General features: G+C 36.5%; 1 protein-coding gene across 2 annotated transcripts in view; it reads right to left on the bottom strand.

Moving 5' to 3' along the window:
• Positions 1-5,364: 5,364 nt before the first annotated feature.
• The window catches only part of mst1 (macrophage stimulating 1), a 26,052-nt gene continuing 15,287 nt past the window's right edge, over positions 5,365-16,129 (bottom strand). For both annotated transcript variants that reach the window (XM_059328743.1, XM_059328745.1), the window contains 11 exons: positions 16,126-16,129; positions 14,639-14,769; positions 12,443-12,545; positions 11,071-11,207; positions 10,904-10,936; positions 10,679-10,793; positions 10,011-10,088; positions 8,084-8,230; positions 7,882-7,988; positions 7,436-7,575; positions 5,365-6,159 (listed from right to left, as the gene is read on the bottom strand). The exon at positions 16,126-16,129 is cut by the window's right edge and continues 171 nt beyond it. In XM_059328743.1, coding sequence (XP_059184726.1) covers positions 5,998-6,159; positions 7,436-7,575; positions 7,882-7,988; positions 8,084-8,230; positions 10,011-10,088; positions 10,679-10,793; positions 10,904-10,936; positions 11,071-11,207; positions 12,443-12,545; positions 14,639-14,769; positions 16,126-16,129 — 1,157 coding nt within the window. In that variant the 3' untranslated portion in view covers positions 5,365-5,997. The remainder of the gene's footprint in view (positions 6,160-7,435; positions 7,576-7,881; positions 7,989-8,083; positions 8,231-10,010; positions 10,089-10,678; positions 10,794-10,903; positions 10,937-11,070; positions 11,208-12,442; positions 12,546-14,638; positions 14,770-16,125) is intronic.

Genomic DNA, 16,129 nt, shown 5'->3' with positions numbered 1-16,129 from the left:
TTTCCCAGAAGCTTTAAGCTTTAACAGTTGATGAGAACCACGAGTCATTTATGAATCTGATTAGTCATCCACTATAAATATTACTAAATGAAAGTGAACAGAATGACGCTGAAATCATAACTGCCATTCAACCTGCCATTTCTAGACGCTCTGTGTGTGTGTGTGTGTGTGTGTGTGTGTGTGTGTGTGTGCAGCAGCAGGATAATTGGCACCATTAGTTAAAAGGGAACATCTTCTACACTTCAGCTCCACTTTAGTTCTGCAACAAAATGTCCGAATCTCCTGATTGTTGAGACAAGATTAAAAAAAATAAAAAAAAGAATGTCGGGGTGAAAAGACAGAAAGACAAAATGGGGAATAAGACAGAGAGAGGGAGAGAGAAAGGGGGGAGGGCTTGCATGAGAGAGAAATGGTGTGTGTGTGTGTGTGTGTGTGTGTGTTCTTGTACTTCCTACATAGTGAGGACCAGGAAACGTCTTTAACCAACAGAGTGAGGACATTTTTGCAAAGTGAGGACATTTTGCCGGTCCTCACTTCTTTAAGGGCTTTTTTGAGATTTCAGACTTTGTTTTAAGGGTTAAAGGTTACATGATAATGATAATTAACTGAAACTGTATTGTGCGGTTACAAAACTAAAATTATAGTGGAAATGTCCTTCGTTTTCGTCTTTGTCAACTTTTTTCATACATAATCAAGACGGATAAGACAAAGGAAATAAAGGCAAAATTTACTGTGACCTCTTTTAATCTCCCACCCAACAAATACCCCATTACAAAAAACTAAAACTAACACTAAAACTAATAAAAACTAAACTAAAACTAGCAAACTCAGTCTAAAAACTAATTAAAACGAACTGAATTTGAAAACAAAAATTGACAACGAAAATTAAAACCAAAACTAATGAAAAATCCCAAACTATTATAACCTTGCCAGGGAATTTACTATTCCAATGAGGGACCTCACAAAGATAGAAAAACAAGAATGTATGTGTGTGTGTGTGTGTGTGTGTGTGTGTGTGTGTTCTTGTTCTTCCTACATAGTGAGGACCAGAACATGTTTTTAACCAACAGAGTGAGGACATTTTGCCGGTCCTCACTTCTTTAAAGGCTTTTTTGAGATTTCAGACTTTGTTTTAAGGGTTAAAGGTTACATGATAATTAACTGAAACTGTATTGTGCGGTTACAAAACTAAAATTAAAGTGAAAATGTCCTTCGTTTTCGTCTTTGTCAACTTTTTTTCAACTGAATTTGATAAACAAAAATTGACAACGAAAATTAAAATCAAAACTAATGAAAAATCCCAAACTATTATAACCTTGCCAGGGAATTTACTATTCCAATGAGGGACCTCACAAAGATAGAAAAACAAGAATGTGTGTGTATGCGTGTGCATGCGTGTGCGTGTGTGTGTGTGAGTTCAGTGGCCCTCTGCAGGCTGGTGTGTCTGAGATTCAATCGGACTCTGATCTTGAGGTTTATTTAAGCTGAATTCCGTGGGCTCATCAGGACCGGGTTACAAAAATCCTCCTATAGAACTAGAAAGAATGTGCAGCGCATACAGTTCTGCATAAGGCACAAAGGCATGTCTTTAGAGGTGGGGGCAGGCATCAAAAGACAGGCAGAGGAGGGATTTCTTTAGAGGCTGGGGGCAAAGAAGGTATTTCGGAGCTCCATTCAGCGGCAGAGAGAGGAGGGGAGGCGTACAGTTCTGTGGTAACGGGTGCATTTCCAGGGGATGTTAGGAACTTACAATGTGTGCAGCAAACCCCCCGACACCTCCTCTTCATGGAAGTTACTTATTCTCACTTTTTCTCCTCTCAACCTGAGGGCATACAATTAGTTTTTGTCCCTGCAGACTTTTTTTTTAAAGAATAAATAACAAAAAATCCAACACTTTACTTCCAGTCCCCATATTAAGTGTTTATAAGCTGTATAAACATGTAATAAATGGTTTAAAATCGACTTTAAAGTCGTTTTAAGCATGTGTTTATTCATGTTTTTTGTGTGCACCCACGAGATATTAGGTTTGCAATCACATGAGACAAAGAAAGGCACAAAATCATTACATTTGAGAATCTAAAATATAGTTTATGTGCTTGAATAAACTGTATGGAGCAATTAGCCCCCTAAAATCATGCCTTTTTCTTTTTCTTTAGAGGGGTTTTGGGGGTGGGGGAGAGGGGATCTTTAGGAGGAGATAGCATCATCTGAAAACTTGGGACCTGAAAATTAATTTGAGATGCAGCTCAGAACTGTGTCAAGATATTCCAGTCATAAATCTGGATAAATATGAATTAAATAATCAAATAATTCAAATTTTGAAAGTGTATAAGGGCTTAAAATATTATGAATATATGAAGTTAATGGAAGTTACTTATTCTCACTTTTTCTCCTCTCAACCTGAGGGCATACAATTAGTTTTTGTCCCTGCAGACTTTTTTTTTGATGCATAAATAACAAAAAATCCAACACTTTACTTCCAGTCCCCATATTAAGCATTTATAAGCTGTATAAACATGTAATAAATGGTTTAAAATCGACTTTAAAGTAGTTTTAAGCATGTATTTATTCATGTTTTTTTGTGAATCTACGAGAAAAAAAGATTTATGAGATTTAAAGTGTTGAACCTGTGAAAAAAAAAGTTGTTTTTTTTCCCACTTTTTTCTCGTAAATCTGCGAGTTTCTTTGCACAGATTTGCCACTTTAAATCTCTTAAATCTCCGACTTTTTTTCTTGTAGAATCTAGTAAATTTGCAACTTTTTTCTTGAAATATTACCTGAAGTTAGTTGTGTGCACCCATAAGAGTTTTCTGTAAAAAAAAAAAAAAAAAAATGTATAAAGCAAATACAGTTACAGTAATAATGTAAAAAATGTCTTCTTCGTAGAAGTTAGAATTGTTGGCAGATACTTTAAATGTCCTTATATCTGCTTTTGTTATGTTCAAATGTTTATATATTGCTTATAAATGCTAATTCAGGGAAAGTGTTGCCCACTTATGTTTAGAATTTTACTCAACTATATTCTTATGACACATCTTCTCCACTTTATTTTGCTTTAGCTCAGTGTACGTGAATATGTTTTGGGAATATAAATGTTTTTTCTGCTTTTTCTTTAAAGGAATGGTTTGGATTTGGTTGTATGAGGTTCTTATCCAAAGTCAGTGTATTATCCACAGTAGATTTAAGAACCTAAAAAATGAACTTTAATCTATTGTGCGCTATATTTAATATATTTTTACTACTTTACTTTGCCGTTATCTTTGCTCTCTTCAGAGCCACACACAATAATTTTACCTTGCAGAATACAGGATTTGCTGCTCATTGTGTGACTTTGGCATTTTAAAGGGTTAGTTCGGATTCAAAGTCACACAATAACAGAAACAAATGAACTGATCCAGGCAGTAACTCCTGTGTTCTGCAAGGTAAAATTACTGTTTTTGTCAAAGAAGTCATGGAAAAAATAATTAGACCATCCTTGTTTTCTTCAATTTCTTGTTCGTTTTAGCATTTTCCATGGTTTTCTTGATAATAACCACAATCATTATCAAGAAAACCATGGAAAATGTCTAGATATCAGCTGTTAAATTAAACTCTTATGAGCCATTTTTGTAGTTGTCATTATATTTGTCCAAACAAATTTACCTTTAGTTGAACCTTAATAGGACACTCATTGAAATACTTGCAAATTCCAAATTTCAACCCTAGAGAATATTGGACGATATTACATACAGCCAGAATGTGTAAAAAAACATACGGACCTGGGGGAGGGGGGTTATATTTTGAGAAAAAAGTTTACGAGATTAAAGTGGCAAATCTACGAGAAAAAAATGTGCAGATTTATGAGATTTAAAGTGGTGAATCTGGGAGAAAAAAGTTGTTTTCCTCACACTTTTTTCTCGTAAATCTGCTACTTTTTTCGCGCAGATTTGCCACTTTAATCTAGTAAATTTGCAAAGTCATTGAAGAATAACTCTGTACGACTTTCTTGCAGATTTTTATTCTAAATTTTTAATTTTTACACTGGATGTCCAGGTCAATAAAGTTAATATTATTATATTATTATCATACTGATTGGTCAGATGTCATGGTGTCACTGTCTGTGACGTAGTCTGATCTTTGTTGATTAGCTGGAAGATAAGGGTTAAAATGAAGAAGAAATTGAAGAAAACAAGGCTGGTCTAATCATTTTTTCCATGACTGTAGATAACAGTTTCAGTTCCGCAATGGAAAAGTAAAGCAGTGAAAATATTATTTTATGTACAATTAGACTAACTTGTTGGTTGCTGCCTCCGTCAGCAGAATTTTGCCGACCACAGTAAAACTGATGCACTTAAAGTTTCTGCCTCTTTCTAAAATTATTCACCAAATATAAATGCACATAAACATTTATTCAAAGCAGATGAAATGTAACAAATTACTGTACTAATTTCCCCTTTTCTCCATGAACAAATGAGTCTCCTTTATGATATTGTAATGTTGTAACTTGTATAATAAAACCTATAATAAACTTGTATAATAAAAACTATACATTTTAACATTTTTTATTTTATTTAAAAGAGATATCTTAGAAGAAGAGAATGCATACGTTTAAGTGAATAACTTGAGTGCTTTGCCAGCGAATTTGATCAAACATGTTGGACGGCAGTCAGTGGCGGTTCTACACAGGGGCCTCCAGGGGCCACTGGCCCTTTATCAGGCAAAGAACTTTATTTGGTAACTTCAGGTAATATTTCGAGACAAAAGTTGCAAATTTACTAGATTAAAGTGGCAAATCTACAAGAAAAAAAGTCGCAGATTTAAGAGATTTAAAGTGGCAAATCTGCGCGAAAAAAGTCGCAGATTTACGAGAAAAAAGTGGGAAAAAAAGCAACTTTTTTCTCCCAGATTCACCACTTTAACCCTTAATAGGACACTCATTGAAATACTTGCAAATTCCAAATTTCAACCCTAGAGAATATTGGAGGATATTACATACTGCCAGAATGTGTAAAAAAAACAAACATACGAAAGTAATATTTTGAGAAAAAAGTTTACGAGATTAAAGTGGCAAATCTACGAGAAAAAAATGCGCAGATTTATGAGATTTAAAGTGGAGAATCTGGGAGAAAAAAGTTGCTTTTTTCCCACTTTTTTCTCGTAAATCTGCGACTTTTTTCGCGCAGATTTGCCACTTTAATCTAGTAAATTTGCAACTTTTTTCTTGAAACATTGCCTGAAGTTACCAAATATAGTTCTTTGCCTGATAAAGGGTTAATAATAAAATGATCAATTTATAACGATGAACAACGGAGCAATTCTTACCTATTTTCTGTTCAAACAATATCTCATTGTACACTAAATTAACCCAGAATGTGCACATTGTATAATAGTTTAATTGTGCAATAAAAGCTTTCAAAATAAAAGAAAGTAAGGTAACGCTTTATATTAAGGTCCTTATAATAACATTAATAAACAAGTAATAAGGCCCTTGTAAGTCCTTACAAGATGCTTATTAACCTTATTGTGTGTTTATAAGCTTATATAAGTGTTAATAATAGCATTACAAACACCCATGACCCACCCATTATGTCTTTGCCATGCCTTTATTAATCTTATTTTGTTTGCTTATTGACATTAAAATATACTTTATTGCTCATCTATTATAAGTTAACTATAAGTTAACTATGCTTTTTGCAACTACCGGATCTAAAGCGAGAACAATGCCTTATTACTTGTTAATTAATGGTTATTAAGGACCTTATTATAAAGCGTTACCGAAAGTAATTGTGCATAAAAATGAGAATTGTCGTACAAAAATAATTGATATTGTTGGTTAGTCTCATTATTTCAATCAGTGTATATGTATCGTCCAAATATAATTAAATTACATTTTTAAATAAGCTCAAATAAAAGGGTTTGAATGCTTAAATATCATCTTTTTCATTTGTTAATGTGCCCCTCTGATTAAACACTGATCCACACAGTAAAACTGGTCTAGAACCGCCACTGTCTCCGTCTCTAAGCCATCTCCATGACCTTCTTGATCCAGTCCACGTAGACGGAGACGCGGATGAAGATGTTGGGCTGTCCCGGGTGTCCGCAGCGCCTCATGGGGATGATGACGCCCTCCAGCACCCAGCACTCACTGTTCTGACAGGCCAGAGGACCGCCGTAGTCTCTCTGCAGACACACAGCAACAACACTCTGCACTCATTATTTCTCTCTGTTATGACTGACTGTCACTGCTGAGGTTGGAAACATCTTGCAGTCACATCTTGCTGAATGTGCACTGCAAAAAAGCCAACTTGTATTTTTTGGGCTAAAACAGTGATTTAAGTTGGTAAAACTTGGAAATATAAATTACTGACATTTTAGGGCAATAATGTGAGTTAGCACAACAAAGGAAGCCAGTTGTCTGCTCAAAAACAAGTTGGTGAGTTGTTGTTACTTATATCTTTAAGTTGGGGTTCACAACAAGGGACAATAGTTCTGATAACTCTTATTTCTTTGTTGTGAAATTCGGTCATTAGTGAAAGCTAGCGGCTAACTGATGCTAGCGGCTAACTGATGCTAGCGGCGCTGCTTGTTACAGCTACAAGAGTAGCCATTAGCGTATCAATGCTAACTCAAAATTGTGGTCACAACATTAGCTGACATTCATAGCAGCGTTACAATCGTGCCAGAGAAATTCAGAGTTGAGCAAACTCAAAAACAAAACTTGGACAACAAGGCTTGAAAGGTTCAGTAGGTAACTTTTATAAAGACAACTTTTTGTCCTATTTAATGAAACTGTCACTGACAGTAAATGGTACAGAAAAGATAATCTGTGTGAATGTCAGGGTCGACTAGCTCCTCTTAAAGGCTTAGAGCAGGGGTCCCCAAACTATGCGTCAAGTTTTTGCGGGCAAAGCAAGCTAACGGAAGAGAGTCGGTCAACAAAATGTGGAAACGGAAAATAGATTCTGAATGCAGAATCTATTTTCACCTGTACCTGTTACAAAATCATTGTTAACTGGCATCAGCTTGTGTTTTAATTTTCTACAAAATAAAAGGAGTATCTGTGGTACTTCAAATAAACATGTGAAGACTTTTTATTACTTTTTTGCAAACCAACAGGTGGTGCCAAGGCCAACAAATGATCGTTATATTTACACAACAACACTGCCCCCCATCACAGAAAGAAAAGTTGATGTGGCCCCCACCGAAAAAAGTTTGGGGACCCCTGACTTAGAGTGTTGCAGGGGTGAACCCAGAAGTTTTCATCGTCCTGATTCCCTCCAAGAAAAGGCAATAGGATTTCTTCATTGGATTTTGGATTATTGAAAAAAAAAAAAAGAAAAGCTAAAGGCTAGTAAATTAATGCCCTTACTTGACAAATCTAACAATTGGTTACCTTTATGAAAGTTACCTCCTGGACCTTGCTGAAATGCTGTGCACATTTTCCCCCGACACTTACCTCGCAGGCTCCCACCCCGCCCTGGAAAGAGCTCGTGCACATCTCATTCTCACGAACACGACCTCTGAAGTACAGGTTGCAATTCGTGTTACTCAAAACTGATATGTGGGCCACGTTGAGGACGGTCTCATCTCCAGTCCCTTGAAAAACAGCGAGAAGGAGGAATGAGTTAGCAGCCAATGAGTTTAGAGAGACGAGGAAAAGGGAAAAAAAGAAAGGTGGACAGATGTTGAATGGTTCTGGAAATAGCAACGCCATCTGTTGCTCAACGGCCTGAAGAACTCTCTCATTTAGATGCAACATTACTTCAAGGGCAGAAACAAGATGCTTGTTCTGAGGAAGTCATCTATTATCAATTACTGCAATTGAAGCATATTGTAGTAGCATGGAGCGCAGCGTGTAGTTAATTCAGAGTCAAGTTATCATTTCCAAAGGATTATACTTGCCTCTGGTTTCACCCCATCCTGCGATCTCACATCTTGTCCCCTCGGCTACAATGTAACGCTCAGGAGGGAGGCAGATCTGAGAGACACGCTCATTAAACTGGGCCGGGCTGCAGAAAGAAGAGAGAGGCAGGGGGAAATCATCGGTATGTCTGAATATGTTGGCCTGTGTGTGTGTTTGTGCAGGCTGGGGGCTGCTACACACTGTTCCAGTTGCAGCATGACCAGCTGGGACTCCGAGGGGCCGCAGACGATCTTGGTCAGAGGGATGGTCTGCGCGGCGGGCTCTCCTACTTGTGGATCACGATACAGAGTTCCCATCCTGGCCGAGTACCCGGGCAGGTCCACGTAGCTGAGGACACATGCAGACAGGCAGGGTTTTATTTCATGTCTTATCCTGAAATATTCACAAGTCTGCAAGGTGCAATGAGTGAGGTATTTAAGATTCAATTTAAGAAATTAACTAACATATCAAGAAAAAAAGTCGCAGATTTAAGAGATTTAAAGTGGCAAATCTGCGCGAAAAAAGTTGCAGATTTACGAGAAGAAAGTGGGAAAAAAGCAACTTTTTTCTCACAGATTCACCACTTTAAATCTCATAAATCTGCGCATTTTTTTCTCATAGATTTGCCACTTTAAATCTCGTAAACTTTTTTCTCAAAATATTATTTTCATATGTTTTTTTACACCTTCTGGCAGTATGTAATACTCACCAATATTTTCTAGGGTTGAAATTTGGAATTTGCAAGAATTTTAATGAGTGTCCTATTAAGGGTTAAAGTGGTGAATGCTTTTTTCCCACTTTTTTCTCGTAAATCTGCGACTTTTTTCGCACAGATTTGCCACTTTAATCTAGTAAATTTGCAACTTTTTTCTCGAAACATTACCTGAAGTTACCAAATATAGTTCTTCTCCTGATAAAGGGTTAAGTCTCATTAGTCAAAATGTGTGTATTTTTGCACTTTTTTATTTTTTATAAATAACTGATGACCTAAATTTAGATTGTATGGACTCAGAATTAGACTCCCATTTTAATAAGATAAGATAAGATAAGATAAGATAAGATAAGATAAGATAAGATAAGATAAGATAAGATAAGATAAGATAAGACTTTATTTATCCCACAGTGAGGAAATTTAGTTGTCACAGCAGCTCAAGATACAGACACATAGATAGATAGATAAACTACTACTACTACTACTACTACTACTATAACTACTTTGCATAACTGTTATGAGATGAGAAAAGTTGGAAGTTTGACACCACAAAATGAAATGCTGCCCTCTATCTGTTTGGAGCTTGTGGCCAGGCATTACACATGGCACCTTTTAGGGTTTAACCCTTTATCAGGCAAAGAACTATATTTGGTAACTTCAAGTAATATTTCGAGAAAAAAGTTGCAAATTTACTAGATTAAAGTGGAAAATCTACAAGAAAAAAAGTCGCAGATTTAAGAGATTTAAAGTGGCAAATCTACAAGAAAAAAAGTTGCAGATTTAAGAGATTTAAAGTTGCAGATTTAAAAAAGTGGGAAAGAAGCATCTTTTTTCTCCCAGATTCACCACTTTAACCCTTAATAGGACACTCATTGAATTACTTGCAAATTCCAAATTTCAACCCGAGAGAATATTGGAGGATATTACATACAGCCAGAATGTGTAAAAAAAAAAACATACGAAAATAATATTTAGAGAAAAAAGTTTACGAAATTAAAGTGTCAAATCTACAAGAAAAAAATGCACAGATTTATGAGATTTAAAGTGGTGAATCTGGGAGAAAAAAGTTGCTTTTTTCCCACTTTTTTCTCGTAAATCTGCGTCTTTTTTCGCACAGATTTGCCGCTTTAAATCTCTTAAATCTGCGACTTTTTTTCTTGTAGATTTGCCACTTTAATCTAGTAAATTTGCAACTTTTTTCTCGAAACATTACCTGAAGTTACCAAATATAGTTCTTTGCCTGATAAAGTGTTAATACTGCTCTTCCATGAAGGACTTGCAAAATAGTTTTTAAACAACACTAAAAGCCTGCAGCCATGCTAGCAGCTCTGTGAGGCTGTACTTATGCACAGCAGCACTCTGAGCTAACTGCTAATATGTTGCTGCTCCAAAAACCTTAAAATAAAGAAAGTTTACCAGGAGGAGAAACACTGCTTCGTGCTGATCACCCATCTGGCGTTCACCAAGGATCCTCCACAGAAATGGTTTCCTTTCCTGCACACAGGAGGTCAGAGGTCACGCCCAGCACAGCAGAGTGTGTTTCACACGATCACGGCGAACCTGGTCTCACAGAAATCCGTGAAATAGCCACGGATTTCGCTTAACTCAAAATCCGTGGAATAGCCACGGAATCACTCAAATTTCCGTGAAACTGACACGGATTTCGCTACAATGCAAGTTAATGACAGTCATATCCCGTGGCTATTCCATGGATATTTTTTCCTATTGGTTTGTTCCAAGTCACGTGACTTTCAAGGTTCCGGCGGTCAGAACAAAAAACATGGCGGACAGTTCTCTCATTTTTAGTGAAAAAAATCAATATTTTGACTTTGTTTCTGCATAAAAATGGATTTTGATCACATTTCTAGCGAGAAATATATGTTTTATTTTCTAAATATTCACTCAGTGAATGTACATAATCACTTTGTGGTGAAGATCTCGCCAGAAAAATATGACTGTCATTAACTTGCATTGTAGCGAAATCCGTGTCAGTTTCACGGAAATTTGAGCGATTCCGTGGCTATTCCACGGATTTCTGTGAGACCAGGTTGATCACGGCGGACTCAAACGGCGTCAGCTCTCACCTGTCTCTGAGGCTCACCGTCCACGGCGAGTTCCCCGGGACGCCGTTCACGATACGTAACCACGACCTCTGGACGCGGTCGTCTCTCTTCCCGCACTCAGTGAACTCCACTTTCTCTGCAGTGACAAAAAAAGTGACATTATTGTAAAGAAGAAAACAAAAGAAACACGTCAGAAAGCTTATTGCCAACAGAGAAATGTTGCTTTGTATCCAATCAGAAACTCACCGACTGGGTCAGTCAACATCGGTTTCTCTCCCGCTGTGACAAACAACAAGAAACAGATGAATCGTTAAAAGTCACGAAACAGAAGCTCCTGATGAGTTGTCACCACTCGGCGCATTAAATTACTCAGATGATGTTGAAATACACACAAAAACAGCGACATCATGTACCACACTGTTTGATGGCGCAGTAGTCAAACTCAGTTTTGGGGTCAGTGGTGTAACACCAGGGCCCGTGGTGGTCCCCGTCTGGGTTACGACAGTAGTTCTCCGTCAGGTTGGCCTCAGGATGTGTCCTTGGGTTTATCCTGGAAAATCATAGTAATAAATACGATCATACAAACTAACTGTTTAGATAATGTACTTTAGAGCAGTGGTTCCCAACAGGGGGGGCCAGACCCCCCCCAGGGGGGCGCCAAAGATCCACGGGGGGTCGTGAAGCCCTCTTGATTTTAAGGGATGTAATAAATCTAATGTGTTAAATATAGATGAGTCAGCATTTAATTCATTAGTGGGACAAAAACAACTCAATAAGGGCTACATTAAAAGTTTATTCATTTATTTAAAAAGAAAATCACTATAGAAAAGTTTAAAAATAAAGGCTATATCGCCAGAATAAGGACATGTAACATCCCTCCTGCAGTATACACAGGTAACCTCACCTAGCGGTAACCTCACCTAGCGGTAAGCTCGCCTAGCTGTAACCTCACCTAGCGGTAACCTCACCTAGCGGTAACCTCTCCTAGCGGTAACCTCGCCTAGCGGTAACCTCACCTAGTGGTAACCTCACCTATCGCTAACCTCACCTAGCGGTAACCTCACCTAGCGCTAACCTCACCTAGCGGTAACCTCACCTAGCGGTAACCTCACCTAGAGTTAACCTCACCTAGCGGTAACCTCACCTAGCGGTAACCTCACCTAGAGTTAACCTCGCCAAGTGGTAACCTCACCTAGCGGTAACCTCGCCAAGTGGTAACCTCACCTAGCGGTAACCTCACCTAGCGCTAATCTCACCTAGAGGTAACCTCACCTAACAACAGAAACACAGAGCTAATGGAAAAATGGCGAAGCGTCAGGGAGACGAAAATGCTGAATATCTCAAAAAGAAAAAGAGAGGCTACCATGAAAGTCACATTGAGTTCGGCTTCATAGAAGCCAAACCAAAGTTTACAATGGTAAAAATGTGGGTCCCTCAAGAAAAAGGTTGGGAACCACTGCTCTAGACTAATCTTTATAGACTGATCTGTGTGGTTATTTTAAAAGAAATCAACTTATTTAGCTGTTATAGCTGCAAGTGATCATAAAGACTTAACAAAGAGGCTGATAAATGTTTTGGTTTCCCGGTGTCCTTGGAGCTTTTTCACAACAATCAATATTTTCCAGCTGTGAGAAGTTCCCCTATTCCTGCCTATTTCTGCACACAAAAAATAAATGTTCATCATTTCTTGTGTGAAGACACAACATACTCAGCACCTGCTTGGATTTTGGACACAGATTAAATTAAATAAACAAATCTTTGTAAAAACTAAAATGACTTTCATACTTGGTCCGGTGAGGTGTGTTGACGTTCCATTTCTGGCAGGTGATCCCCTTGCGGGTTTTGCGGACCATGCCCCTGTAGTTTTTTCCATTTTCGTGGTAGCAATCTGAAGAAAAACATTATAAGACAGTGACCTTGATGTATTATCACAGTGGAACTCCCCATTCTCCTGCAGGGCCTTTGTGGGAGTTAAAGTCTACACTTGGTGGGCATTATTTATGCTGATTATGCAGACTGATACAATCTATTCCAAGGCTCAACAAGGAAGGTAGCAAGCAAATAAACACAGAAATGAACAAACTAAAGGTGTATTGAATCAACCAAGAGTGCATTTTATTTCCAAAAGTAATTTTTTTATTTGTGAGTTAAAGTTGTCCGTGTTTTAAGGTTGTTTTAGTTGTAACAATAGTTCACTGAATAAATCAAATATGATGAATACAAGTACTTGAAATAACATAGGAGAGTGCTATCTGTGCCTGATACATTTACTCAAGTACTATGCTTAAGTACAATTTTGAGGTACTTGTACTTTACTTGAGCATTTCCATTTTATGTAACTTTATACTTCTACTTCACTACATTTAGCTGCCTGCTTTAGTTACATTTCAGGTCAAGATTTAACATGAAAAACATAAACAATTTAAAGTGATAACACATTTTTTTTTACAAATTTAACCACAAAACAGTGTTAAGTAGTCAAAATGAGCCCTGCCTTGACAACATTTAAATGCTGCTTACATAAACGAATCAATAATAATAATAATAATCCAATAATATACATGGTTGCTCATAAAGTTGGAATAAAATATATATTTTTTTACCTCTTTCCATGAAATTATTGTAACAATGTGATTAATTATTGATGGATAAAGTCTATATATTCTCAAAACTTTTGTACTTTAACTTTACTTTTGTACTTTTGTATGTTTACTGAAGTAAAGTACTGATGTTTTGAATGTAGTGGAGTAATTTCACAGTGTGATTTTACTCCTTTTACTGAAGTAAGGCGGATCTGAAGACTTTTTCCACCACTGACTGGAGAGAACTGCTGACCTCAGTGTTTCTATAATGAAGGTAACAGCCCTTCATGTTTTTATATAAATATTCATGCAGTCTTTGGGCCTTTCCAACATCAGCTGACAATAGGCTAAAGCTGAGTTCATCCCTTTCCTTAACCCATAAGAACCTATGGTGACATGGTTGTAACAAACACTTTAAATGTTCTATAATCTCCCATATTCAGCTTTATGCTTCACCTTAACTCATTAAATCCCTAAGGTGTGGTGTGGTGGTCATGTGACTTTGACAGGAAGTGACTTCTCCAAAATGTGGCTGTGACTGGAAACAGAAATGTGATAAATTTCAAAAAGCGTATTTTTTGTTACTAGGCTAAGTTTAAACCCATTTAACAATCCGTTAATAGTTTGTCCTGTATTGCATTTAACTTGTTCTGACCATATTTCCTGAACAAATTAAAGTCAAAATTTTGAGAAAAAGGCAAATTTGTGTCTCTGTAAGCAGAAAATGTGTCTACTTTTTTCTATTTTAAAATAAGAAATATCATAAACACAAATACAATAAACGCACAATGTAACGTATATGTCACATCACAGATCTTTGGACATTTAGGGGTAGCATTTTTTTTAAAATATCAGAAATGTAGAAATAGGATGGTTACCACGTTTTATAACTCTGCCTTAAACTGTCCATTTAATTTTATTTCATTATTATTATTGTTGTTATTTAATTAATTAATTAATTTTAATTATGTATACTTTCATGATTATGATTATGATTGTGTATTATTGTTTTATTGTTATTTATTTATTTCCTCTACATTTTTTTTTTTTAATATTTAATTTATTTAATTTATTCATTAATATGTTTTAATTTAATTTATTTATTGTTATTATTATTATTATTTATTAATTAATACATTTATTTTATTTTATTTTTTATTAACTCAAGTATTTGTTTTCCTCCGAGATTACTGTTGGTTATGAGAGGGAGGGATGGGGTTTTATGACTGTATGTTCGTTGTTGTGTTCATCGTGTATTACTTTTTGGGAAAAAACTCAATAAATAAAGTTTTGAAAAAAATAAAAAATATCAGAAATGTGTTCTATGTGGTTCACTTATAGAACACATCCTTTAAGGATAACTGGGTTCTTATGGGTTAAACCTGAAGCAGGAGGTCACCTTCAGCCTCGATGTCGTCTGCGCAGCGTTTGATCTGTAAGCAGAGCGCCGTCCTCATCTCCGCCACCGACGTGAAGCACCAGGGAGCCTCCGACCCGTCCGGGTTACGGCAGTAGTTCTCCTCCAAACCTCTGGAGGACCAAGCACAGTCAGGCAGAATAAACACACTAAAACCTAAACACAACAGGTCTTCATATTCACTTCTTGCATTCACACACACAAAACATGCACAATTCAATCATGACATGTTAAAAAAACAAACACTAAAGGCACACACATTACACAACACATCTATTCAAATAAGTATATATAGATGATAGATGTCCTGGCCTGAGAACAACTTTCCTGATCTGGTAAATTTTTGATTTTAGATCCAAAATATATGAGAATCGGTAACGCTTTATATTAAGGTATAATTTTGCCGTTAGTCAATGGCTTCATATGCCCTCCAGCTTCTCTAATTTGTTAGAAAACATTGGAAACTCCAGCTGGAACATCAGGCAGTTATTGTGAATCATGCACTAACAGCATTTTTTCTGCAACACAGCATCATTTTTTTTTTTCATCTATGCATGCAATTTTGCAGCACAGTAATCGGTAACGCTTTATATTAAGGTCCTTGTAATAACCATTAATTAACAAGTAATAAGGCTCTTGTAAGTCCTTACAAGATGCTTATTAAAATTATTGTGTGTTTATAAGCTTATATAAGTGTTAATAATGGCATTACAACCATACACCCATGACCCACCCATTATGTCTTTGCCATGCCTTTATTAATCTTATTTTGTTTGCTTATTGATATTAAAATAAACTTTATTGCTCATCTATTATAAGTTAACTATAAGTTAACTATGCTTTTTGCAAACTACCGGATCTAAAGCGAGAACAATGCCTTATTACTTGTTAATTAATGGTTATTAAGGACCTTATTATAAAGCGTTACCGATTATTTTATAACAAAAATATATGTTGTACAATCTGTAAGAGAGACGTTTGTTGTCTAAAAAGGGCAAATATTAAATGCATGAATTCTTATTTGTGCAGATATTACAATAATAATAATAATAAGTGACACAGACACACTGAACTGCAGCTGCTTGGCCTGTTTAAAGTTGAATAAATAACATACTACCACTTTTTGTAACTTCTGCTAAAAATGGATGAGTGAAACGCTCGTAATCAGTTCGGGCATGATGAATGATTACGGCATTACAAATAAGCTTAATATTCATTTCACATCCATATTGCCACTCAGAGTGTGACAAGCTTCTTAATCTGGAGTTGCTGACCATTTATCATCTACTGTCAACTGTCAGCAGAGAAATAAGATCGCCAGAAATTTCACTGCAATGACTTCTTGACATTAATATTCATGTGTGGAGCAAATAGAGGCCTCATATTACAAGCTAATGAGGCCCAGAAGTGCAGAAAATAACCCCAAAGTGTTTCATCTTTCAGACTCCGTCACTCTGCGTGTCACTTACTTGC

This window comes from Centropristis striata, chromosome 3, assembly GCF_030273125.1.
Source record: "Centropristis striata isolate RG_2023a ecotype Rhode Island chromosome 3, C.striata_1.0, whole genome shotgun sequence".
NCBI lineage: Eukaryota > Metazoa > Chordata > Actinopteri > Perciformes > Serranidae > Centropristis > Centropristis striata.
Note: the sequence above shows the minus strand (reverse complement) of the source record. Positions and strands in the feature narration are given on the sequence as shown.